The sequence below is a fragment of the Theropithecus gelada genome, chromosome 13, assembly GCF_003255815.1.
Source record: "Theropithecus gelada isolate Dixy chromosome 13, Tgel_1.0, whole genome shotgun sequence".
Classification (NCBI taxonomy): Eukaryota; Metazoa; Chordata; class Mammalia; order Primates; family Cercopithecidae; genus Theropithecus; species Theropithecus gelada.
Window position 1 is genome coordinate 29,795,043 of NC_037681.1, and position 27,805 is coordinate 29,822,847.

General features: G+C 45.5%; 1 protein-coding gene across 2 annotated transcripts in view; it reads left to right on the forward strand.

Annotated features, from left to right (window-relative positions):
- Positions 1–27,805, forward strand: part of ASAP2 (ArfGAP with SH3 domain, ankyrin repeat and PH domain 2) — a 201,839-nt gene that overhangs the window by 139,996 nt on the left and 34,038 nt on the right. For both annotated transcript variants that reach the window (XM_025354932.1, XM_025354933.1), the window contains exons 12-16: positions 4,060–4,147; positions 9,274–9,322; positions 9,406–9,572; positions 11,973–12,106; positions 21,498–21,592. In XM_025354932.1, the coding sequence (XP_025210717.1) occupies positions 4,060–4,147; positions 9,274–9,322; positions 9,406–9,572; positions 11,973–12,106; positions 21,498–21,592 (533 nt within the window). The remainder of the gene's footprint in view (positions 1–4,059; positions 4,148–9,273; positions 9,323–9,405; positions 9,573–11,972; positions 12,107–21,497; positions 21,593–27,805) is intronic.

Below are 27,805 nucleotides of genomic sequence, written 5' to 3' on the forward strand. Positions count from 1 at the left end.
CCCTAGATCCAGGCCTCAGGGTAAGCCAGGTAGTGACTCGTTCCATGGCAGGTGGAAAATGGGTCTGGTAATCCTTTGCTGACAGCATAAACTTCACTTCAAGTCACTTCCATAGCATGAACTTCTTCTCAAAAGACATGGAGGCTTAGCTGTCTTTAAGTTTGCATGGGTTGCCCCAGTTTTTGGCAGACAGTACGGTTATAACCGGCATCACTGGGATGCTGAGAACTCAGCTCGTCACACAGCGTGCATATTTAATAAGTGCTTTGTGTTTGGAGGGGAAACCCCTCTCCAGGGAATCTCCACTTCCAGAGGTCTCCTCCTGCCTTTAGCAGCCATTGCTGCCTACATCCTGCAGGGGTGGCAGGTGGGGTTGTCTTGATTCACTGCCTCGCTGCCATGCAGCAAAATAAGTAGTTTTCCAGCGCTCCATTCAGTGGCTGAGTGTTCCTTTTCTCACCTTTTCCCTATTTCCCTGCGTGCTCTGGAAGTCAGAATCCAGAGGACCCCTCTGTATTGACTGCATCTACAGAGGGGTTGCACGTGGGAGAGTGAGTTCGCCCATACCAAGGAAGAGAATGGAGAGACGCCCTTTTGGTTTGGTTTGGTTTGGTTTTGACTTGATTTCTTGTTCAGCTCACCTGTTTGGCCAGCAGCTGCTGAGTGTGCTCGTGTACAGTCAGGAAAAAAGGGCACATTTCCAAAGACTTGATGAAGTGGAAATCTAAGAGCAGAGCCTGGCACACAGCTGTGCAGCAGGTCTTTAAGGAATGGAAACACACAGGGTGTATTTACACTGGTAGGAAAACCCTTCCCAGGAAGCTGGCAACCTTCAGGAAATGAAGTTGCTGTACCTGATTGGAGCAGAGTATTGAGGATAGCGTTCGGGAGATTCGGTCAAAGCCCGAGTTGAGTTTCCCTCTTAGCCAAGTCTGTTTTCTGGCCCTAGGAAGAAGTGATCCTTGGGACAAAATAACTCTAATTAGGTGTCCTCTTTGCCAGACTCACAGCATTGCCACGCCACTGAGGGCAGGAGACTGTGTTACACTAGAAGGAATGTCCACCGGCTCTTGCACAATCTAAAATTTTTAAAAAATGATCAGTCATGAAGAAAGAAGAAAGCATCTTCCTTCTAAAAGCCTGACAAATTGGAAAAAAATAGAACGGCATGCTTAAAATGGAGAATCACTGATAATCTCTGCCTGTGTGGCAAACTCTAAGGCTGTTGCATTGTTTTTTCACCATTCCTTCCTGAGTTTTCTAAACTAGGGCTTCTCAAATTAAATTCTCAAGAAAATACTGGTATTTTGTGAATTAGATGAAACTGTTCTATATCTCAGTTAACTGATGACACTGGTTTTTTTTTTATTTGTTTTTTTTCTTTTTGAGACGGAGTCTCGCTGTGATGCCCAGGCTGGAGTGCAGTGGCTGATCTCAGCTCACTGTAACCTCTGCCTCCTGGGTTCAAGCAGTTCTCCTGCCTCAGTCTCCCAAGTAGCCGAGACTACACGCACACGCCACCATGCCCAGCTAATTTTTGTATTTTTAGTAGAGACGGGGTTTCACCATATTGGTCAGGCTGGTCTCGAACTCCTGACCTCAGGTGATCCACTTGCCTCAGCCTCCCAAAGTGCTGGGATTATAGGTGTGAGCTACTGCACCCAGGCGACACTGTATTTTTCCAAATTGCAACAGGGAAGGATTTTAATGTATAGAACTTTCTCCCATAAATTTGTCTAATAGCTTTACCGTTAGCTAATACTTAATCTGTATACTTAATATTTAACCTGAATAGCAAACAGTTATTAATGTAAAACAGAACTGCTGATGATATTGCTTAAGACCAGCTTGTATGTTTTGTGGAGCCATTCTTATGGTTGTCATTTTTTAATATGTAGGCACATTTATGTCGTTATAATTATTCCTACTTCAAATAAAGGCGCTGAATATTTTTCTCTATTTTGTGGTATGCTGTGAAGTGAGAAATCTGTCTTTAATGGTAGTAAAGAACGAACACCTTTCCCCATATCACAGGGGAAAAGAAAGACTGCAAGGTGGAGGTGGGGAGGGAGGATGAGTGGTGTAATTTAAGTTGTGGTTCTTTGCTGCTCTTAAAGATAAGTCCAGGCAAGCGACTGCCTTCCATGGATACCTGAGTCAAGGACAGGGGGACCCGAGTCAAGGACAGGGGGAGTGGCAGCTGAGCCCTGCGCCGTGTAGCCAGCCTGACTTGTTGGAATCCTAGCTTCCCCCCTCCCTAGCTGTGTAACCTCAACCAAATTATTTGGTCTGTCTGGGCCGGTATCTTTAGCTACAGAATTGGAGTAGTTTCGACCTTAAAGGGCAGTTAGGAAAATTAAAGGAATTATTTCATGAAAAATATTTATAACAGCGCCTGCCTTGTGTAGGTGTATGATTAAAATAGCTGAGTAAATGTAGCTATTGTTATTCAGAGTCATCATTTTGTCCATGAAGATGCTTCTGTATTTATCAAAGTGCACAAACCTCGTTTATTATGTATCTTAAGACCCCACAATTTGGAAGTAGCCCTAAAATTTGCCCATGTATAGTCATGTCATCACAGGGAGGTAACAGAATAGACACAGGCTACGTATGGGTGGGTATACACCCGTGTTAAAGTACTTGGTTGCATGCATGGTTTGTAACCATGTCTCTAGAAATAGATCATTTTGTGTGTTGGTTCCTGGATAAGTTAGGTAATCCTATTGGTCACAATCCACAGTCAGTGGTGCTTTCACTTGAAAGTGTCCAGATTTACACGATTAGGCAGAGCTTGGTGTCTTCTAATACTGATTTCTGACACTCTAGGAATTCTCTGAGATATCTACAGAGTATGGAGAGTATCTGACTAACCTGTAGAAGATAAGACCAACACAGCTACAAACGGGGAGAGTCTAGTACAACCCTGTTTATCGGACTTTCACTAGTCCAAACTTACATGTATTAAACCCAGATCCTTCACTCTGCAAGGATGGGTTCATCTCTCCCACCCTACCTCTGTAGACTCACTGGAAGGAAGCTGCTGGGCCTGGAAGTGCATGAGGGTTTCACAGGTCTTTCCAGGCATAGATGCATATGTGTATGTATCTGGATTAATCCCAAATCCAGGTTTTTTTCATCTTGAAGCGACCGGTGGCCAAGGGAAGTGGGGCCCAAGAACGATGGAAGTTTAAGACACTCTTATTTGATCTTTCCTTTAGCAGCTTGGTAGGTGGGTAAGATAAGCCCACTCCTATTTGGATATTCTTCCAAGATTTCTAAGAGGTATTCTGCCGTTTGAAATTTTTGTTTCTGAAATTATCTTCTTACTCTCAGTCCTTTGCTTTTTTGGACTAAGTATGATCTATTTTTTGAAACTGTAATACAGTAGCCATTTTTGACACACCTCTGATGAAAGTATGTTGTGATCGCTTGGTGTCATGTATGGGGGAGAGGGTTTGGGGGTTACAGATATGAATGAAGTATGTTTTGTTGAAACTTAAGTGACAGCGATGGTTGGCATTTAGGAATGTGAATCTATTATCTGTCATCACTTCAAACAGTGGGAAAATAATTTCTCTGCCATTTTTGTGCTATGAAATTACCTTCCCTGGAAGTGAGGTTTTTGCTAAGAAAAAGTGCTTTTAAGGTCACCAGAAATTGAACTGGGTGCCCAAGTTACCTGGCACATCATCTGTGTTGTTGGTAGGAATCAGAACCAAATGTTTTGGGCTTAGCCATGGCAGTACCTTGATCTGAAGGCACCCACTGCCAGCAGCCTCAAAGCTGGCATCGCTTGTCCCCTTGTCCAGGTGGGTTTGTGTAGACCACCAAGGTGCCCTTGCAGGGAGGCAGTTGCCCTCTGTGGAGACGAAGTTCAAGGGCCTCTGTAATTTGTCTCAGTCATGCCTTCCTCTGTCAAGTCTGCCTTCTAAAGGCCACCTTTGCAAACTAGTGAAGAGCTTGCTCTTGCTGTATCTCGTGAGGATTGATAGTGTATGATTTTCCATTCCTTCCACCCAACCCCAACCTTTTTATTTGTTTTTTGCTTTTAAACAGGCTAACCGGCCTCCTGCAAAGCTCAACCTGCTAACCTGCCAGGTGAAGACCAACCCTGAGGAGAAGAAGTGCTTTGACCTTATTTCACGTAAGGCTCCCTCTGAGATGCTGCACCACAGAGACATTGTCTTATGCTCTCTTCTGTGGCGTCCTTCACATTCCAAACACTGCATTCTGAAGAATTGATTTTTGAAGAGACATACCCTTTTTTCTAGCGATATGCATGCTTTGTGTTCCATTAGTAACTGCTGGCTTGCTAGCCTTTCTAGTTGAGAGTTTGACTTTGAGGACTGGCCCTGCTCCTCAGGGACACTGTAGACCTGAGACATCATCACCTGGCTCTCTGAGCTCTTAGCCTCAGCATTCCTGTTCCTAAATGAGGAGATGCTATAAGAGAAGCCCGCAAGCCTAAAACCCCTTCACTTTAAAAAGAGAAAAGAAGGACAATTCTGTTTTCAAAAACTTACATAATTTGGGTGATGTTAGAAATGCTATAAAACTAAAATGAGGGTCTTCAGCAGGGCCCTTGAAACTTCAGTGTTTGAAACTGTTTTTCTTCCTCACCACAGGATTAGTCTTTCTGCTTCTCTATGCTTTTCCTTTTTGTGGTGTTCACAAAAGAATCCCCACGGAACCATCCATTGTGGTGAATGTTTACTCAGCACCCCCTGAATTGAAGGGCTCATAAAAGAAAATAAGATAAACCTTTTTTCCTTGGTATTTCTGTGTGGCAGGGTTACAGTCTAGGGGAAGAAAGGGCCGGTCTCCCCTTTGAAGAGGCAGTCACTAGGGATTTGGGCGCAAGAGTTACATTTGCAGAGGACCACGCCGGACTGTGTACTGTAGGGAGGCGGTGCTGTTCTCTGTGCCTCAGTACCCCTGAGCGGGAGATGGCTGCCTTTTCAAATGTCTGTTGACCTGTATTATTGAGGGCTAGGAAGTCACTTGTTACGTGATTTAGCATTCCCAGCAAACTGTGGGTAATTAGCACTCCATCCTACCACAATGGCTTGCTCTTATCCTCCTTTTTTCCCTTCTCATACTCTCTGTGTCAATCTCTGGGGAGGGCTGAGCACTGTGATGTGTGCGGAGGGTTCCAGTACCATTTGTTTTGTTCTTCAGACTCTAGACTGATTTGTAAAATAAAATGGACTTTATCCTGTGTCAGACACCCATCCTGACTCAGTCTAGTAAGGTCCACAAACTCTCATCAAACTTGCCTTTCATTCATACAAGATGTTACAAAATTGCTGAGTACTGGCCAGAGTTTAAAATGTGATTGCAAGCCAGGCGTGGTGGTGTGCTCCCGTAGTCCCAGCTACTCGGGAGGCTGAGGTAGGAGGATCACCCAAGTTCAGGAGCAGACATCCAGCCTCGGTAACATAGCAAGACCCTGACTCTTTAAAACACACACACACACACACACACACACACACGGAGTGATCACTGCTGGGTTACCTGTGTCTAGCTAGCCAAAAAGGCTTGAATTGAAGGGTTTCAGAAAACCTGATGGTGTAATCTGGTGTCTGCCAGTGGCTGGGGCTGACTCAGAGGGTTTTAGGCCTTTCTGTTTTCTGAACTAGTAACACACAAGCTCTGCGTTAAAATGCCCATCATTAACTCATTAGCAATAATAGTGAACCCATCGCCTGGAGGTGGGTGTAGGGACTTCTTCCCTCAGCTGCCCCAGGTCCCTCCAGCATGCCCTGCAGGGAGACCCTGCTAGATGCCATATGTGCAGAAGCACTTGCTCCAATGTATTCCCAGCCTACACCTTTTTACAACACAGCAGGCAGCAGGGAGGATCAGTAGATGGCAAGTGTGCATGCCTCCCTTCTGGGCGTGAGTTACTGCAGCTCTTACATGTATGGGAACGTGGTCCTCTGTGAATCTGGCCACACACAAGCTCTGTGGCCAACTGATATTTACCAAGATCCTGCCAGTGTCTTTGCTGCAGCCTGATGCATTTAAACATCTTCAGGAAGGACTTGTGGCCTCTGATGCCCAGAAAGGCTTGCTGAGCACAGCTGGGGGCAGTGTCATGAGTTTGCGAGAGTCCGTTGTTGTCTTTGAAAAGAGCTCTCATCCCTCCTCCTTCCCTGCTTGTCTTCCAGTGGGTAAAATGAATTCCAGTCATGCTAATTCTTTATCCTCAGCGAGTTTTCAAAAGGTGCCTTCCCTATGAGTATCTGTAGTGAAAATGCTTTGTGCAGGGCTGTATAGGTTTGGGTTGAAAACTGGCCAGACACCCCAGAGAGTCATTACGGTAAACCTGGCTTCAGTGTACGCCGTGATTTGATGAATATCCTGAGAACGTGAGGGACATGGGGTCAGGGCCTGGTTCTGGCTGATTCAGGAGCATCTGTCTTCACCCCTCTCAGATTCCTCCTCTGCTTCTTGACCAGCCTCATGGGATAAGCATCACCAAGATGCTTTTGAACTCTCAAGATATTTGGGTGGGCCAGGCAGTGGCTCACGCCTGTAATGCAAGCACTTTGGGAGGCCAAGATGGGAGGATTGCTTGAGGCCAGGAGTTTAAGACCAGACTGGGCAACATAGCAAGACCTCCTACAAAAAATTTAAAAATAGCTGAGTATGGTGGCACGTGCCTTTGGTCCCAGCTACTCGGTGGCTGAGATGGGAGGATCGCTTGAGCCCAGGAGGTTGAAGTTGCAATGAGTTGTGATCGTGCCATTGCACTCCAGCTTGGACAACACAGCAAGACTGTCTAAAAAAAAAGACATTTGGGCAGTTGGGGAAGTCAAGTGGAGGCACATGCATTGAGGCAGTGAGGGTGATATTTTCTGTGTGCGTCTGCCAGGCACCGCGTGGTCACCCATTCCTCCTCCCCCTCATCTGGTCAGTTCATCTTGGAATCTGCCCAGAGAACTCAGAAGAGCAATAGACTGGCTGGCTGGTTGCAGTTACTTCCTACAAGATGCTCCTTTACCGTCCTTGCCCCTAAACAGGGGCTTCCCATTCTCATGAAGGTGGAATTGGGGCTGGGGGCAGTGGCTCACACCTATAGTCCGAGCTACTTGGGAGGCTGAGGTAGGGGGATCACTTGACTCCAGGAATTTGAGGCTGCAGTGAGCTGTGATTGTGCCACTGCACTCCACCCTGGGTAACAGAGGGAGACCTTGTCACTTTTAAAAAAGAAAAAGATGTAAACGGGCATGGGCTCTTCTAGGAGGATGGTTCTGTGGCAAGGCCAGCCTTTCTGGGAGCTCATCCAATCCATTGCCTGCAGACTGACCCCACTTGTAGCAAATGCAAGTCCGGAGCCATTATCTGCAAACCCCACCAGCACCCTGGGCAGGATGGAAAGAATAGGAGAATTTTGAGGTGACCCAAGTGAGTCCCCTGAGTAGGATGGAGCCAGAGGGAGTCAATGACCTTCCAGGTCCACACGGCAGGTTAGCGGCCAGTAGAGCCAGAGCCCTGGCTGGAAGCTGCCCTTCGCTGGCCACCAGCACCTGAGTGCTCCAATTGCCCCCTCAGTCTCCTCCTGCTCTTCTCCCTCACAGCTGAAGCTGCTAGAAGCTGTCTGCTTATTTGTAGCATCTTTAAAGAGTATAGTAGAGGGGATTCTTGCTTGAAGTTTTTCCTCAGAGGTTTGCCTCCTGCTTCTGCAGTTTTTACACGTCAGAATGCAGAAATTGGCCAGGTGCAGTGGCCCACACCTGTAATCTCAGTACTTTGGGAGGCTGAGGTGGGAAGATAGCCTGAGCCTGGGAGATCAAGGCTGCAGCAAGCCATGTACTGCACATTTGCACCACTCCACTCCAGCCCGGGCAACCGAGTGAGACTCTGTCTCAAAAAAAAAAAAAAAAAAAAGAGAGAGAGAGAGAAAGATGCCATGGTGTTGTAGAAAGGGTGGGGCCAGAAGTCCAGGAACCAAGTTCTGCTGCTGGCTATGCTTGATTTTTGCAGCTTAGCCTCTCTAGGCTTCAGCCCTCACCCAGTCACTTACCAAGAGTTGTTCTGAGAACCAATGTGCTTTCAGGAGTAAACACCAGAGAGAGGTGACGTGTCCACTCACTTTTAGGAGCACAGATGTTCGTTGTGTTTCCCTAAGAACAGAATCGGTACTTGTCATCATTCTGCCATCTGCAAAAGCTGGGTTCCCCCACCCCCGCTTTTCTTTATTAAATCTAATTTTATTTTTTGCTTTGGTTTTAGACTGCTTTTAGACAGAAAATATCCATATATCCCTCCCCCAGCTTTCCCTTCTGTTAACATCTTAATACAGTTATCCAGTAGTCCATGGTAGATTGTTATCCAATCATATTTATATAGTTATCAAAACCAGGAAACATTGGTTTAATGCTGTTAACTAAAAATCTTACTCAGATTTCCCCCCAGATGTCCTTTTTCTGCTCTAGAATTCCATCCAGGACTCCACGTGACATTTAGTTGTGATTTTATCCTGGTCTTTTGCGGTCTGTATGGGTTCTGTAGTCTTCACTCGTTTTTCGTGATACTTTCTTAAAGAGTGTTGACCTGTGTTTTGGTCAGACTCTGCTTCATTTGGATTTCTGTAGTGTTTTCTCATGAGTGGATTGAGGTTATATGTTTTTGGCAAGAGCAGCACAGAAGTGATGCTGCCACATCCCACACAGCCGCCTCCCTGCTGCACACACACAGAGGTCCACAGCCTGGCGAAACACTTGTAAAACGGTGCTGACGCCAGCAATATGTGAGTGTAGAATTTTATATTCGACCATTATTTAACACTCTCCTCCTGATTTAGCTGTATTTCTAGTACTCGATTCTCAAAGCATATTATTCTTAGAATTTCTTATACTAATCTTTTTCTAAGAAAGCCAGAAAACTTCTAAGATACTCTTTTCAAAAAAGATTTTTATTATTGGAAGGGCTTTAACAATTACTTTTTGGGGGCCAACTCTGTAGTGAGTTAAAATGAAGCAATTGAGAGGATAGTGATGGTTTTCATGGAATAGCTTCAGTTTTTAGAAGCGGCATCTTTTAAAACTTGAATGAGGGAAAGGGCAGGTTTATTTTGCATTCCAATGCCATTGTTAGTGAAGGCAGACAGTTGGAGGATACGAGGGAGTGCCTGATTTTATACAAATCAGTATTTCCTAACAGAGAGCTAAGATTATTCCAGAGGCTAATTAGAAACCACTTTCTTTTGGAATTGTGTATGGATTGCTGTCTGGGCTCACAGTTGAAATTCCTCTTGCTATGCAGATGACAGAACTTACCACTTCCAAGCCGAAGATGAACAGGAATGTCAAATGTAAGTTACATGGTGGTGGGACTTTGGGCTGGACTTACCTGTTGTTTGTGGGATTTAACACAACGTCGCTCTTGTTTTTCTAGATGGATGTCTGTGCTGCAAAATAGCAAAGAAGAAGCTTTAAACAACGCATTTAAGGGGGATGACAATACTGGAGAAAATAACATCGTCCAAGAACTGACAAAGGAGATCATCTCGGAAGTGCAGAGGATGACGGGCAATGACGTTTGCTGTGACTGTGGGGCACCAGGTGACCCAGGGACCCCACCCAACCCTGGGCTCTGGGACATTTAAATCCCATTCTGATTCACAGAATCCATTCATTGATTTTCACTTTCATTTCAAACACAAAATTAAGTGCAGCTCAGCCTGAGTTCATCCCATTACACAAATGCTTAATGAACTGTGCAGACCGCGGCAGGGGAGAGGGGGTGGGAAGACGTTTGCCTGCCAGGCCCCAGAGCAGGACTGAGTAAAGAGGGTTTGACAGAGCTGCAAAGATTGAAATGCTTTTTGAGAAATGAAAACTGAAGGGTACAGTGAGGGTGAACTCAAGGTCATGTGGGCTGAGAGGCTGCATGTGTCTGGGCTTCCTTGCTTGGAATCTGCTCTCTTCTCCCTTTATCCTACTTTGCAGAACTTCTGAAGTAGCTTTAAGCTGCTGTCTGGCTCTGTGACCCTGGGAGAGCCACTTGCTTTGTTAAACATCGATTGTCCTGTCTGTAAACTGAAGGGACAGGTCCCTTTCAGCTGACACATTCTGTGAAATAAGATTTTATTTTTACATTTTGATAAAGCATATTAGGGGCTTTATAGTAGGATGTGGTTTAAGGAATTTACTCTAATTGAGACAGAATGGTGGGGGTGGGGGGTCGGGGGACTACACAGGTGCATTTTCTGAACATTTATAAAATGAAAAAGATGGAGGCTTGGCTAGAATGGTCGGTCCCCTTTTCATTCCTCTAATTATATGACAATTTTTCTTAAAAAACCAAACACAACCGAAGTAGAGTGGGCAGTTGAGAAGTACCGTTAGGTTCCCATGACCCTGAAGACTGTATTTGGCCTTGGACCCATTAAAAAAAAAAAAAAAAAAAAAACTGGCTGGGTGCAGTGGCTCATGCCTGTAATCCCAGCACTTTGGAAGACTGTGGTGGGCGGATCACTTGAGGTCAGGAGTTCGAGACCAGCCTGGCCAACATAGTGAAAGCTCGTCTCTATTAAAAATACCATAATTAGCCTGTTGTGGTAGTGCGCACATGTAGTCCCAGCTACCTAGGAGACTGAGGCAGGAGAATCACTTGAATCCAGGAGGCGGAGGTTGCAGTGAGCTGAGATCACGCCACTGCACTCCAGCCTGGACGACTGAACGAGACTGTATCAAACAAACAAACAAAAAAATGAAAATACCTTTTTGGCAGCAGATGAGGTAGGGGTTGATAAGTAGTGAATCATGGTCTGTCTTGAGAAAGGGTAAAGACAGTCTACGATTTGGGTTTTTCATACACTTTGATAAAGAGCTCAAAGGTATGTACTCATTATTTTAAAATGCCAAGACAGTGTGGGTAATAGAAAAATGATGTAGAGTCACCTAAATGGATGCTTGTGCCTCCCCAAAGTACGTGGATACAGTGGAGTTGTCCTACACAAGCGCAGACGCAGATGCCAAAAAGGTTTTCCAACGTGGATAACATTTTTAATAACTTGAACATTTAAAAAATAACTTCATCATTGCCTACTGACTAAAGTTGCGATATTTACCTACCGTGAGTTTCTGAGGGTAACAAACAATTCTGAAGAGAATTGTGTTTATGGGTTGCATGATGTACTCAAGGACATCTTTTTAATTTCCAATTTTTAGCAAATTCCACATTCATCTGTCAGGCATTTTGTGGGTGCTTATCATGTTCTAAACTGATGGTAGGGGCATGTTAGTGAGGAGCCGAGCTATAAGGGGAAAGCGTGGCTTTGAACGCAGGTAGAGGCAGGGCCACGGTCTGCTCTGCACTCCCTGGCAACCTCGAGCCTGAGCATTGTGAAGCTGTCTCTGCTGTATAATGAGATAAAAATCCCTGCCCTGGCCATCTCATGGGGCTCTTAGATTTGATACAAAAGTGCTCTGTGATTTCTGAAGCTCTTAACAATGCAAACTATTGTTGCTACTACCAGTGTGCTGAACACAGCATATCATATGTACATAGTACGTTCTCTGTTGTTATCAGCATCTATAGAAGCGAATGTTTTAAGCCTATTCCCCTTTTACTAGTAGACTTTGGCTGGTCTCATTGTTTTCCTCTTGCTCCATTCTGCTAGTGTGACCAAGCTGGTGATGGGCGTGGTCTGTTTTCATGACCAGCCATTGAGGAGCCCTTGGTCACTGGAGTGCGTCCTATTTATTTTTGCACACACAGCATCTGTCACACGAATGGAAGGATGGGGAGATGGAGAGAGAGGGAAGAAGAGGGAGAGTAGATGTGTGCATATGTGGGTATTGCATGTAATTGCTGGTAATTATGGACAAAGTTTCCAGCTGTGATCAGAAAATGCTCATGCTCAGAACTCCTTGTTCAGTAACTATGCAGGAAGAAAGTTGTGACTCCTGACCTTCTTTTTGACTGGAAGCTCAAATCTGCCCTGTTCTCTTTGGCAGATCCTACATGGCTTTCCACCAACCTGGGCATCCTGACCTGCATCGAGTGTTCCGGAATCCACCGAGAGCTGGGGGTTCATTACTCCAGGATGCAGTCCCTGACCTTAGATGTACTGGGAACGTCTGAGCTGCTGGTAATTTTTAAATCCTTGTTTTGAGATTGGAAACAAATGAGCTGTAAGCTAAGTTTTACTTTTGGCATTCTAATCCATTTTGGTAAGCTAGTGATTGTTGATATATTACCAAATGGGTTTGGATAATTAGAAACTCATTGATAATTCTTCATTTTTAGCTACTGGTGGTTGAGGGCACTTCTTGTTGCAAAACTTTATTCTTAAATGAATAAAGAGGAGTGAAACCAAAACAGCATTGAGAGTGGTGTGAGGTTCTGCAGAAATGGAATAAGATGGTGACATAGGCCAGCTCACCCCATCCATTAGACAGATGTGGAATTTCTGACAAGGCTGTGGTGACAGCTTGCCTCAAGCCTCCGACTTTTCCCTACCCCAGATTGTCCCCCTTGGGGGCACATACTGGTCTTCATTTTTACCGCCTTTGTTTCTTAAGTCTTTCATTCTTGGTTCAGTGATAATGCTTAAACCATGTGATAGAGATAGGAGGAGACTGAAGCATTTTCTGTGAAGTGGCTTTCACAGTATCGAGACTATGGTCCCACAAGGTCCATCAGACAGGTTATGCTTCTGGCCACCTGACACATGAGCTTTCGTGACTGTCTTCCCTAGAAAGCAGTTCTTGAATTCTCTCCTGGGACAGCTGAGTGTTGACAGTAAACAGTAAGTAGATATTGATTGCTATTGATTTTAATGTTGAATTTAAAAGTTTACATGTAGGGAATTTAATGTCAAGAGCAATAGTCGTGACAGAAAATCAATAGTTGTAGACCATGTTCCTCTCAAGGGGCCATCAGTCTTATTGATGACTTCGAATCCAGTGTGTCTGAACTTCGAATGCATTTTGAACTCTCTTGTCAAACCTTTCCGGTCTTTCCAGGAATGCCTTTATGGTCTTGAAAGACAGAGTTGGGAGAAACTACAGTGGATCCTAGCAGCCTAGTTAGTAACATCCTTAGTTACTTAAAGTTTAAAACTAAGCTAGACTCACTTAAAGTTTAAAACTAAGGAACTCCAAGCAGTGCCTTCCTGGTTACATACGGCAATTATTGTTCATGTAATAATGCACGTGACCTACATCTTGGAGAGGTGAACAGATGTACATGTGGCATCTCTTGGATAACTGATGATGGCATAGATTGGAGATTGTCATGGTACGTTTTCAAAGAAGCACAAAGTACTTCTTAGTAAACAGTGATGAACTATGGCAGTTGTTTCTTCTACTGATTTTCTTAAAACAATGGGAAGTGTTAAGTGATTTATGATGAAGTAGTAATTGTTGATTTTGTACTATGTATTTTGCAGACCTCTTTATATATACTAGGCTCATTTGATCTCCAGTAACAACCTGATGGCCTTGGTATATTATCCCCATTTTACAGAGGAGGAAACTGAGGCTTAGAATGTTTCAATATGCCTAGGGTTATGAAGCTTTTAAGGTGACAGATCTGGGGTGTGGGCCTCTTTAATCTAATTCCAGACCTCACACTTAAACCTTAGAGGAGCCTGGGACACAAATTGGCATTTTAGTGGGTTGTCTTGCTGTGTGATAAACATTTAAACATCTCTACTATCCTTCCCTATCACCATCCGCAACAAATGTTTAACAGTCAACTCTGGAGAAAAAAGAACCCTGGTTTGCAACCTGCCTGTTCTCGTGGTGTAAATACTCCCACAATGGCCAATTTCAAGCTACCCATGTGAATTACTAAATGTGAAGCTGGAAAAAGATGTTCATTATATAGTACATTCACCATGCAACACAGTGGATGTAAATAACTTCATGAACGTGGATAATAGTAAAATGTAGTATAATTAGCAAATGATGAGTTTTGAGTATATACCTTAGTTATTAATATAACATAATTATGAGTTTATATAGTATAATTTTTAATAGTAGCAGTGTTTAGCAGTTGGCTTGCAAAATTCCTGAAATTTTAACAGTTGACTGTTATGAGCTGGTAGGAGCCTGACCCCACCATCTGTTATAATTTCTTAAATGTGTCTCAGAAATTTCGTGTTCTTCATGAGACCTGAATTCCTACTAAAGAAGAAAACGCCAAAGAAAGGTGAAAGGAATATGTTGTTCTGTCTTGATGAAACGATGAGGTGACTTCTTATGCCTAATTAAATTCTCCATTTCTGTCTCCCAGAGCCTCCATCTGCATTCTTATAGGAGTTTAAAGTTTGGTTGGCTGTCACCCACAATGAGAAGTCAGCCAGTGCCTGCTTAATCAATGTCTGCAGATATTTTCAAAATCGAATTGCTCCCAGAGTTTTAAACTCTTCCTTACCCAAGCCTTTTTTCCTCAGTGGTTATCAGGAAAAGGAGAGACAGCAGTGAATTGTGTAGGATTTACTCCCTTCAACTCTGCTTGCCCTGCGCTCTGGCTGGTCCTCTGTGGTTCACAGGAGGTGGACATCTCCTCACGGCTCCCCTGATTCATTTGTTGTGTGCTAGGAGTGTGGTCATGATGTCGTGGCTGTAAACCTTATTCCTTAGCCCTTTGGTTAAGCAGTACGTAGGGTGTCAGGTGTTAGTATTCATTGGCAAAGCTTGGAAATTTCAAGGCTTCTTTTTTTTTTTTGAGACAGGGTCTCACTCCATGACCCAGGCTAGAGTCCAGTAGTGCAGTCTTAGCTCACTGCAAGCTCACTGCAGCCTCTGCCTCCTGGGTTCAAGCAATCCTCCCACCTCAGCCTCCTCAGTAGCTGAGACTACAGGCAAGTGCTACCACGCCTGGCTAATTTTTGTATTTTTGGTAGAGATGTATTTTTGTATTTTTGGTAGCCATGTCCAGGCTGGTCTCGAACTCCTGGGCTCAAGCGATCCTCCTGCCTTGGCCTCCCAAAATGCTGGGATTACGGGTGTGAGCCACTGTGGTTGGCCTCAAGCCTTTTAAAAGTACCCAGGTTGTTTGTTTTATTTTGCTTAGACAATCAGGTACTGGGATGAAGGATTTCCTGAAGTCTTTTTACCTCTTTCTCTGCGTGTGTGTGAGTGTGTGTATATTTAGAATGTATCTGACACACCGTTAAGAACCATAAAGAATTAGCTATCATTGTTATCTCCTTTAACAAAATCCTTTCAGAAAAGTAGTCCCCATGTGCTAACATGTGAACCCCCAGGGAGGCCACGCACGGTCTGTGCTTGTAGTCTGTTCTTACGAACCTTTTCAATTCAGAGTTGCATGACATGCAGGGCTGCGGCTGACTTGCTCACTGAAGTGTGTTTTCTTGTATAGCAAGTGTTCATTAGGCCCCTTGGTGCCTTGTGAAAGGAGAGTGGTGGGTGCAGTCTCACAGGAGTAGCATCTCTTCTCTTTTGGGTAAATAGGACAGCCCGTTTCAGGGTGACAGGTGTCCCAGCTGTGACAACAAGGGATTTTATTTTTTAAATTTTTTATTGTATGTATTTATGGTGTACAACGTGATGTTTTAGTATATTGTATACATTGTGTGTGACTAAATCAAGCTAGTTAACGCACCTGTCACCTCACATGCTTATGTTTTATGGTGAGAACACTTAAAATCTACTCTCTTGAGCCTGGTGTGGTGATTGGTGCCTGTAATCCCAGTACTTTGGGAGGCTGAGGTGAGAAGATTGCTTGAGTCCGAGAGTTTGAGACCAGCCTGACCAACATAGTGAGACCTCCATCTCTACAAATAATTTTTTAAAATTAGCTGGGAGTGGTGGCAAGCACCTGTGGTCCCAGCTACTTGGGAGGCTGAGGCAGGAGGATCACCTGAGCATCCAGGAAGTTGAGGCTACTGTGAACTGTGATCTTGCCACTGCACTCCAGCCTGGGCAACAGAGTGAGACTGTCTCAAAACAAAATTTTCAAGTATATAGTACATTATTATTAACTAGAGTCACCATGCTGTACACTAGATCCCTAGAATTTATTCATCCTAACTGAAATTTTGTATGCTTTGACCAAGATGCCCAACCCCTGGTATCCATAGTTTCTACTCTCTACTTCTGTGAGTTCACGTTTTTTGGATTTTGCATATAAATGAGATCTGCAGGATTTTTCTTCCTTTGCCTGGCATATTTCACTTAGCATAATGTCCTTCAGGTTCATCCATGTTGTCACAAATGACAGAAGGTCCTTCTTTTTTTCAGGTCGAATAGTATTCCATTATGTATATATACCACATTTTAAAAATCCATTAGTCCATTGGTGGCATTTAGGTTGATTCTCTATCTCGACTATTGTGAATAGTGCTGCAATAAACAAGATGGTGAAGACATGTCTTCAACAAACTGATTTCAGATCTTTTGGGTAAATACCCAGAAGTGGGTTATATGGTGGTTCTCGTTTTAGTTTTTTGAGGAACCTCCATACCATTTTCTATAATGGTTGTATTATAATAATTTACCTTCCCACCCGGTGTGCAAGGCTTCGCTTTTCTCTACATCCCTGCCAACACTTGTTATCTTTTGTCTTTTTGATAAAAGCCCCATTCTAACAGTGTGAGATGATTGTGGTTTTAATTTGCATTTCCCTGATTATTTGTATGATTAATGATGTCTACTTTTTCATACATATACCTGTTGGTCATTTGTAGGCAACCTCTACCTCCCAGGCTCATGCAATCCTCCTGGGTAGCTGGGACTATCGGCATGTGCCACCACGCCCAGCTAATTTTTTAAAATTTTTCCATAGAGATAGGATCTCACTATATTGGCCAGGCTAATCTGGAATTCCTGGGCTTAAGTGGTCTTCCGGCCTTGGCTTCCCAAAGTCCTGGGATTATAGGTGTGAACCGTGTGCAGCCTAGCATTACTTCTTATCCAGTGGAATGGAAATTGCATAACTGAAGTATTAGTTCTGAGGAATCATGTCATCTTAACTACTGTAGCACATAGCAGCTTAGTATCTTTAGATTCTAAAGCAAACCTACTTTGGGAAAAACTTACTGGGAAACGCAAATTTTAAAAAGATAAATTTCCTTCTTAATGTAGAAGATCATGATTTCAGCTTTGATTTTTCAGGTCATATGAAAAACGTTATCATTGGTACTAGGGTATACTATCATGATCAATTTCACTATCACACATGAAGTTAACAAAGGAATTCTTGATATTCTGAAATTGAATTTGAGTCAGTAATTTAAAAATCTTACGAGACCAGGCGCAGTGGTTCATACCTATAGTTCCAGCACTTTGGGAGGCTGAGGCAGGCAGATCGCTTGAGCCCATGAGTTCAAGACCAACCTGGGTCACATGGCGAAACCCCATCTCTACAAAAAAAAAAAAAAAACCCAAATTGGCTGAGCATGATGGTACATGTCTGTGGTCCTAGCTACTAGGGAGGCTGAGGTGGGAGAATCACCTAAAGCCTAGGAGGTTGGCTATAGTGAACTGAGATTGTGCCACCGCTGCCCAGCCTGGGTAACAGAGTAAGACCCTGTCTCAGAATAAAACAAAAAAACATCAAAATTTTAAAAAAGCATCAAGAACCTTACCAAATATTTACTGACTCAACTTTCTGTTTCTTGACTTTCTTCTATTTCTGTTCTCATAAGGTTGTTAATAAGCTGTCAAATGTTAAAGCGGGTCAACACACAGTCTGATCTGAAAGAGCATATGGAGAGGAAAGCTCCTCAAAGACCAAGAACTTACGACTTAAAACTGTTGTTAGTTCACCTAGGACTGAAATGTGCCACCCAGATACTAAAAGCAATTACTTAGGGCAACAAGACATTGACTATCAATGGTCATCTACGAAGGAACTGTTATGCTTCAGGCATTATTGTAGGTGTTCTACGTACATTATAATATCTAACCTAAATGGAGAGCTCCATTTTTAAAAAAAGGCCGGAGAAGTTAAGAAACTTACCCATTGTAGGATTTACACTCCAACTATTAGACTCCAGAGCCTGTGTTCCAGCCTCTTTTTTTAAAGCCAGGATTCTGAACATTTTTTAAACCACAAACTCTGTCAGAAAAAATTGAGCAGCAAAGCATATACTTACTTACATATGATGTACCTACACTTACTAAGAAATATATACTTTGTAAACTACATCAAAAATAGAACTTTTAAAGGGTCAGGTAAAGACATCATATGTAAACTTTTTCCCTGCACACCAGAGTGTCCTTTTGTGCTCTCTGCTTTGGAGGCAGCAGTTTGGTGAAGCCCCTTCCCTTACCTGGGCTTTTACCCTTTGCACTTTAGAGCTGGATCGCACTCTCCAGGCCCTCCACCCTTTGGGGATCTGAGGGGCCCAATTAACATCAGGGAGGAGCTGACCTTGGGGTCTCCTCCTGAGCTCAGTGGTCAGGGAAGTTTGGTTTCTCTCACTTGCCTGTTCCTCTCCTGGGGTGAGTCAGAGAGGAATGTCACACCATTGTTGTCCTTCCCTGTGGAGACATGAAAACGGGACAGGAGGTTTCCCTGCCCCACGCCAAACTCTGAAAACAACGTCCAGATAAAACCTAAAGCTTCATTTTGGCTCAGTGGGCCCTGCTCAAGTAGGTGCTAAGGATGTACCCGGTGTGTGATTCTGTGTCCCTGTCCTGGGCGTTGCCATCAGGGAGGGGATGCCCACACATGACTCCCCTGCTTGGTGAGTGCCAAGGAAAGGGGCCTCCTGGCCAAGTGACTGCTCTGCTCATCTGGGCCTGGCGCCACCATCCTCGTAGTGCTCAGCATGAACTTCTTTTCCAGGGCTACTTATTAACTCATCGCTGTCTTGTTCAAGTGAGCTGCCGTAGAGCAGGAGGGTGCCTCATGCCCCATGCCCAGCACAGAGGAGGGGCTCAGATTGTGTTCTTGAGGCCACAGGAAGGGCGAGGGGCTGAGCTGAGCTGCCCTGCCCTGGGTGATACAGAACTTAAACGCTTCTTCCTCTCCTCCATCCAGTCTGGCTCAATTTCTGCCTCAGTGCAGCCCGCAAATTCCTTCTGGGTACCAGTGAGAAGCAGGAGATGCCAGGGCTCAGGTCGACACCCACCTTCCTGCCCCCCTGGCTTCTGCCTGCCTGTCCTGCCGGCACCTGCAGCCTCCATTTGCAAATGCTTTTCTTTTGTTGATGGGTCCAGAGGAGTTCTCTATGGGCTGAAACGTAAACTGGAACTTGGCAGAACTGCAAGGTAGCACGTTTCTCTAGCTTTGGATGAGTGTGACACATGGATGCGGTGGCTCCCTGGACCAGCTGTCTCTCAGTTAACCAGCCAAGTCCAAGCAGAAGGGAAGCAGTTCTTCAATTCCTGGGGAATTCTCCTCCTCCCATCTCTCCACCCCCATCTGCTTAACACAGACTGTGAGGCGTCAGGGTGGTTGGCCCCTGGCTCGCAGAGGGGGCCACAGTGATTTTTGTCACTTAACTTGGGAAAACCATTGTGCTCACCTGGGGACAGTGTCCTCCTTGGATTGTATGATGCCTGGCTATAAACCAGGGGCTCTGACATTGGGGTTCAGTGCTGGATCTGACACCAGCTGCCTGAGAAACCCTTCACAGGGCATTAGCTTCCTGGCGCATAGGTACCTGTCACCTTAAGTGGTATGCCATCTGACCATTCTGTTGTCCCTGGGAAAATTGCAACGCAGCCTCCAGCCTTTTGCCTCCTGACCGATGGCTTGAGGTGCCAGAGCCAGGACTGACCAAGGAGGTGGAGTTGGTTAATGTTTTATGCTGCTTTGGGCCGCCTAGAAAAAGCTTTCTCCACTTGTCAAGGGCCAGGTTGAATTAGGAAAGCTCATCATCCAAGTATTAGGCTACCTCGCATAATTCTTTTGTTGTTTAAAAAATTGCGTCTGCATTCTCCACTAGCCCCACTAGCCCATTTCACTGTTTGATGTTATTTGCCACCAGGAAGTTCCAGTGTATCTAACCCAGACCTCTTGGGCTACTCCTTCAGTCAGTTCCTCCCAAGAGATAGACCCGATTTCAGGCTGCAGCAGCCTCTCCCAAAGCATCTCTGTTAGCTCCTTTGCCTGCATAATTTAAAAAAAAAATTTTTTTTTTTTTTAATTTTTTTTGTAGAGACAGAGTCTTGCTGTCACCCAGGCTGGAGTCCAGTGGTGTGATCTTGGCTCACTGCAACTTCCGCCTCCTGGATTCAAGCAATTCTCCTGTCTCAGCCTCCCGAGTAGCTGGGACTACAGGCGCACGCTGCCATGCCTGGCTAATTTCTTTTGTATTTTACTAGAGACAGGGTTTCACCGTGTTGTCCAGGCTAGTCTTGAACTCCGGAGCTCAGGCGATCCACCCACCTTGGCCTCCCAAAGTGGTAGGAATACAGGTATGAGCCACCGCTCCTGGCCTGCCTGCATAATCAGTAGAGAGCAGAAATATCACAAGCATCACTGACTCCCCAGCACAACATGGAAATGAATACGTTTTCTCAAAGCACTGAGCTTGGTGCTCTCTTTCATTGTTTCATTAAACATTTAAGAATCTGAGCTGGCCGGGCGCGGTGGCTCACACCTGTAATCCCAGCACTTTGGGAGGCTGAGGTGGCCGGATTGCTTGAGCCCAGGAGTTCGAGACCATCCTGGGCTACATGGCAAAACCCCATCTCTACAAAAACAAAAATCAGCTGGGTGTGGTGGCATGTGCCTATAGTCCCAGCTGCTTGAGAACCTGAGGTAGGAGGGTCACCTGAGCCTGGGGAGGTCAAGGTTGCATTAAGCCATGATCTGGCCACTGCACTTTGGCCTGGGCAACAGAGCAAGACCCTGTCTCCAAAAAAAAAAAAAAAAAAAAAAAGAATGTGTTAATTTAATGTTTAACATGTCAGAAGATTGATTGATTGGCAAGTAAAGACCTTACATCTGGAGCTAATACATTTTTAGTGCTTTAGTTTACTGTTTTCACCTAAATTTTATCCATTTTTATCATTATTACAACCCAGAAGTGTAGGTATCTTCCCATTTTACTGATGAAAACTCTGCCACTCATGGAAACTGACTTACCTGTGGTCACACAGCCGGTGATGGAGCTGTGATTTGAACCTAAGTCTTGGCTTTACTGGCCCAGTGCCGCTTTGCTTTACCAGAACTACCTCATAGCTGGCATAAGTGAAGGTTGTTTGAGGATGTGAAATAGAGTCACTTTGGTTGAGGCACAGGTCTTTGGGAGGAGTGGGTAAGGATGGAAATTCACATTGGACCAAGTTACTGGTTCTCCCTCTCTCTATCTGTACTCTATCCAGAGCGCGTTTTATGACAATGCGCCTCTATGATAGGCATGCCGCTTCTTATCTTCAATTTTATGGGTACCTTTGGGCTTTGGGTTTTGTCCATCTTCATTAAAGGCAAACCACTTTATTGCTCTATTTCTTAGTGGCCATTAAATAAATCATCAGATGGGGATGGGTAAAGTGTAGCAGTAGAATGTATTAATAATTGAGTATCCTGAAATAGACTTTCATTTTTTGCAGCTTGCCAAGAATATTGGGAATGCAGGCTTTAATGAGATCATGGAATGTTGCCTACCAGCTGAGGACTCTGTCAAACCCACCCCAGGCAGTGACATGTAAGTATGGGACTGGTTATTCTCATTTGCTGAGTAAAGATTTGCCTTTGCCTGAGCCCCGGGAGGCAGGGGAATAAGAAGTTTTGGGTGCATCAGTCCTGCTTCTTTGGGGAATAAATCAGCCTGAGTTGGTCACTTTAACCTTTTAGGTGACCAAATGGAAATTTAGTCACTTTAACCTTTTGGGTGACCAAATAGAAATTTTTTTAGGTAGAAGCCAAAAGCAGGCAGGTTTCGCCGATGCTGTGCGTGTGTGCATGGGGTGTGTAGAGAACCTCACTCGCAACTGGTGGGTGGAACACCCTGGACTTTTCACCTCTGCCGTTTGTCCTGTTGAATCACTTCCTCATCTTGGTCTCTCTGCTGCATAATCCTGAGCCACTGAGATGGCTGGTTGTGGTAGATACGTGGTTATGTAGCTGCCTCCTTGCCAATGTCCTTGCATCCTTGCAAATGTGGAATGTTTTATTTCCTTCAAAAAGTATTTGTGTTATTGTTGATACAAAACTTGATGGAGAAGCTTTTTTTTTTTTTTCTGGAGATAGAGTTTCACTCTTGTTACCCAAGCTGGAGTGTAGTGGCACAATCTTGGCCCACTGCAACCTCCGCCTCCCAGGTTCAAGCGATTCTCCTGTCTCAGCCTCCCAAGTAGCTGTGATTACAGGCACTTGCCACCATACACGGCTAATTTTTATATTTTTAGTAGAGACGGAGTTTCACCATGTTGGCCAGGCTGGACTCGAACTCCTGACCTCAAGTGATCCACTCACCGCAGCCTCCCAAAGTGCTGGGATTATAGGCGTGAGGCACCGTGCCAGGCCAGTGGAGAAGCTTTTGTGTCTCTCGGTGCAAAGCTGACAACAGGGAATATTCTTGCCTGTCTTATCAGAGTGTCAGTGGCCACATCACGCTAGTCTTCGAGAAGAGGTGGATAGGGAGACCAATGGGTTCGGGCAGTGGGTGTCCTGCCCGCCTTAGACTTCAGCTCTGTTTAGTATGATGGCTCTTATGTCTGTAGGGGGATGTGTGTGGTTTTGTTGCGATGCAAAGTGAAGCAGATGGAAGGAGAGAGACCACTGGGCCAGTTGACAGATCACCTGCATTTGAGTGGCAAGACTGGGTCACCATGTCCTGGAAGGACAAAGAAAAATGAAAAATGTGCGATAAGAAAAAATATTTAAAATTCATTCACAGAAACAGCATTTTCTGTGGAATAAGACTGAAACAGAATTAATGACATGAGTCTTCCCAAAGGACAGTGAGCAACAGTGAACAATGTCTTTAAGGCGGTTTCACAAAGGGCCGTTAGTGTAGGGGCCCTTTGTAAAGGCAGATCATTGAGATTTTTTTTTTTTCCCCTTCGAGATGGAGTCTCACCCTCTCGCCCAGGCTGGAGTGCAATGACGCAGTCTTGGCTCACTGCAGCCTCTGCCTCGCGGGTTCAAGTGCTTCTCCCGCCTCAGCCTCCTGAGATTACAGGCGCATGCCACCACACCCGGCTAATTTTTTGTATCTTTAGTAGAGACAGGGTTTCATCATGTTGGTCAGGCTGGTCTCCAACTCCTGACCTCATGATCTGCTCGCCTCGGCCTCCCCAAGTGCTGGGATTACAGGTGTGAGCCACCGTACCTGGCCTAGATTTTTTTTAACCATTTTGTGTGGTGCATCTTTGAGAAACGGAGATTGCAGGACCTGTATTCTTTTTGCGTTTTGCTGATGTGACTTGATACAGTGAAAGAGCCAGAACATTGCAAGGGAGTGAACAGGGACTGTGTCCATTACAGACGTTCAGGTATCAGGTATCTCAGGTGAGTGATCTGGCTGTTGTTGGATTAAAGTCAATTTATGTTTGAATCCTGCAACAGATGTTTGTGGTGTAGCATTTCCTTGAGAATCGGATAACGTGTGGTTTTAGATACCAGGCATGAGGCCTACAATGTGATCATCCTCTCTTGATGAGAATCTTAAGTTTCAAATCTGTATTTTTACCCAAACCTAGAAAGGCAGTAGGGACATAGATATATCAGTCCTTATCTGAGCCACGGAACACAGGCAGATTATTTAACTTCTCTGAGCCTCAGCTCTGTAATATAACAAGGGAGTTAATGTCCCCCCTGCCCCGCCCGCCACAGAGGCACTGGGGGAATGAGCTGGATGATGGGGTCAGACATGTGGTGCTTAGTTTTAGTGCCTAGTCGGCATTAACTGCTCTGCTTGCTCTTCTTCCTGTGGGCGACAGAGGTCACATCTGTACCCCGCATTGATTCCATACACCCTGAAAATGAGGGTCCTCTCCAGTTAAGTTTCCATGGAGAGTTACTCGAGGTGAAGGAGCTCTTCCTGGGCTAGCCTGAGGGTCCTGCTTGGTGAAGGAGACGTCGTGAATCCCGCATGGCGAGGTCAGCTCCTGTTGTGCAGTTGACACCTGCTCTTTCGGCTGCTTCGTCTCACACTGACGGTACCAGCACCCTGTAATGCTGTCGTATCGGTCAGTTCTGAACAAAGTGTGTGTCATTTCTTCCAAGCACCAGGGTACCTTATAAAAGCAGGGCATTTGGTTGTTCTGGAGCTAGGCGATTCTAAAAAATGAACACTATCAACGTGGAATCCTTCAGTATGAATGTTCTGCCTGCACTGTAGCCCCCTCCAGCCTTGGCACTGTTGAAAAGGAAATTTACATCCCCTATCCCCGGGCTTTTTTCAAAATGAGGGCGGATGACCTGTGTGATGGCGAAATGTCAGCTACTTCCATTCCTCCTCAGCTGAAATTACTTTCTTGGCTCTGTGCTCCTATAGCATTTGGCTCTATTTTAAAACATTTCATCCCACTTCATAGTATACTCAGGCATTTACATATATTTTTCTGATGAATTACTTCTTACTCATTTTGGTTTTTCCCACTGTAATGTGTTGCTTATGGTGAACCAGTGAATATTTAATGAATCAGCAAGTCAAACAAGTACTCCCAGCTCTGTGCCTGCTTAAATAAGCTAATATTTTACATCAGATGAAAAGGAATATACTGTTTCTAGCTTTGTCTCAGAACCGCACACCATCTGCAGATAAACCTGTTGAAGGGGAAACCAAGGACACCCTCTAGTGGCCTGTGAATTCCAAGATGGATCTTGGGGGTGTCAGGAACGTATAACTAGGGGAGGTAGAGCAGGAAAGACAGGCTTGTATTTGCTCACAGGAGCCAAACTGTTTCTCCCTGTGACTTGGGACTGTTATACACACCCTGTCCTTCAGAAGTGCAAGGAAAGCCCCTCCTCTGAACACCAAATGTATCATTATGTTAATTGTTTTTCTGCAAAAGCCTGTCATTAAAAAAAAGAGGGAGGGCTGGGTACAGTGGCTCATGCCTGTAATCCCAGCACTTTGGGAGGCTGAGGTGGGTGGATCATGAGGTCAGGAGATCGAGACCATCCTGGCTAACACGGTGAAACCCTGTCTGAAGGATCACATTAGCAAAGCAAACCTCCTTCACAAAACCAGGGGGCATGTGTGGAGTTAAACAGATCTGTGCCCATGTTTGTGTAGGAACTGCCTTTGGGGCCTCCAAGCCCTAGGCAGATGAGTAAATACATTGAAAAACAAGGAAGTCCACTTTCTCTCTACCCGCTTCCTGCAGAGGTCACAGTAATGATTGTCCCACAGTGATTATTGAAAAGTGCATGAAACTGGACAACTGTCCAGTCTAACTGCCTGTCAGAAGAGGCATTTACATCATTAAATGGGCTGTCCACCATGACACTCACCAGGCCGGGAATGGAGCATCTCCCTGGGTGTCATACTGTGCTAGAGGCCCTGAGAGGAGAACCTCCGGGAATAAAATGGGTCTTCCCTCGTTGGCCCACCAGCTGCCTGAGGAAACAAAATCTGGTTTCCCTCTATGGACTTCAGTGTACAGTAAATCCTCAGTGTTCAGAAACTCAGAGGTTTCTGGAAACCTGTGACTTCAAGCAGAATGCTGTATAGGAAACCAGTGCCACCCTGCGCCAATTGATGTAAAGCAGAGTTCAGTTCCTGCCACATATTTCTGATCATGAAAACATCACCAAACTTCTGAATAAAGACCCAGAACACTTCTGATATTAAACATTGAAATAAATATGAGCTATGCGTACCTTTAGGAAAGATTCTGGCTACTGAGTGGGATAAAGAAAGATTCATAAAAACAAGTAAGATAATGATTCACCCACTTATTCCAGTTGAGTGTCACAGGTGGCCGGAGCGTGTACTGGCAGCTGAGGTCCAGGGTGAGAACAAGCCCTGAACAGGACCCCATCCCACTGTGGGATGCGGTCATACCCACATCCACACTCACAGTGGGGCCTTGGAGACACAGCAGTTAGCCCAGCGCGCACAGCTTCAGGATGTCGGGGAGACCTGAGTGCCCAGAGAAAACCCAGGTAGACTCCACACAGTGACCCTGCCTGGGAATTGATTTTTTTCTTAACGTTATAACAAAATGATGTTATTTGAGGGACCTGTTGTGCCTGCAGGTGGAGATGAAAACTCATGGCACTGTTGAGGGAATCCATTGAGACCACGTATCTCACACAGAAGTCACCCAGCACCGTAGTGAAGTGAGCTCAGTGCACGGGTTGGCGCTGTGTGGACGGACAGCATGTGCTGGGGGAAGTTGAGGCACGCGCCTTAACCAAGGCCCTGTAGAGTGGGCAGAACTGGAGCTGGAGCAGGAGGGAGGCAGTGTGTTGGAAAGCGCCAGGGCACAAGTTCACTAGGTGCCCCTGGAAGTCCTTCTTGGGCTGTGAAGCACGCTGCCTGCTCAGGTGGAACGGGCACCATGGGACGTGATTTCCTCTCCAGCTGCACCAGCCAGCCTCATACTGTGGCGTGTCCAGGAGCCACATGCACCCAAGGGCAAGCAGATTATGAGGCCTGGCAAACGCTGGCAAGAGACCTCTGCCTGCTTGGTTCTGTCTGGGTGCTGTGGGGGTAATGGCTTCTCATCTTAGGCTGGCCCATCTTCAAGGGACCCCAGGGTAGACAGGATCCACTCGCTGCCTCCAGTTGCATGTCCAGGGGGCTCAGACTCCCCTTCTGGGGGGCCAGTTGTTCCATGGGGATTTAGGGCAGGTACAGAAAAGTCAACAACTGCTCCAGGAGCCATGGCCCCTTGCTGTAGTCAGCTGAGTGACAGAGAGGTGATCCGGAGGGAACCATGCGGGGACTGCAGCTCGAAGGGGAGCAGCCACATGCGTCCTCAGATTGTAGGCAGTGCTGTGTTACAAAGGAATGCAACTGATCTGCTCCTGCCTGGCTCTTGCCTGATTCTCAAGATTCAAGGAGTCCCTGGGCAGTGACCCCTCAACCTTCAGAACTGGGAATGTAAAATGCATATACTCTGTGACCAGTGAGCTGCTGTTTCTCTTGCTGTCCCTCTTGTAAGTTCACTGGGTCTTTCCAAGGCCCAAGACCCCCTGTATGTGCTGTAGGTGTGTTGACGCACCTATGTCTCGTGGTGCTACTGTGAGGATGTATTGTGTGCATTTTCACAAGTCAAACTTATAAGTCTAGAGAGATGAAATACTTGATCAAGTTCAAAGCAGCAGTGTGTGGTGGGAGTGGGATTTGAACTCAGGCTTCTTTGGCCCCCTTTTGTTCCTGCTTCTCTAGGCTCTTTGGATGGGGTGGCTGAGCATGTTGCCACATAAAGGACATAAAGTAGAACACAAAAAGAGGACTGACATTTCATTTTGGTTCATCTGATAGTGCCTTTCATACCAGGCATGGTGCCTACAAAAGAGAGGTCGTAGTCCATGTCCCAGGGAGCTTATGGGCTTGTAGCTTATGGGTCTGTCTGGCAGTCAGGCAGGCAGGCCTTCATGGAGAGAATGTTGGGACAGAGGTTGGCCAGGGCTGCCTGGAGGGCGGGGGCAGGGTGGCCAGCCTTCTTGGAGGACGAGGCGCAGGGCATGCCTAGTGGAGGGACCTGGGTAAGAAGGGCGTGGAGGTGATGAGGGTGACAGTGAGGTCAGATCACAGAACTTAGGAGTGAGGGGAGGGAGACAAGATAGAGGGCGGTGGGCCAAGAGAACATGGGGGAGTTTTCCCCCTGGCCAGCTCCCATGAGGTCTCAGTGAAGACCTGTGCAGCCGTTGAACCACATGTTGGCCACTCGTGCTTTGCGTTTCGAGGCCAGCGCTGCTCACCAGGGAGGTGGCGCAGGAACCATTAATGTGGCCT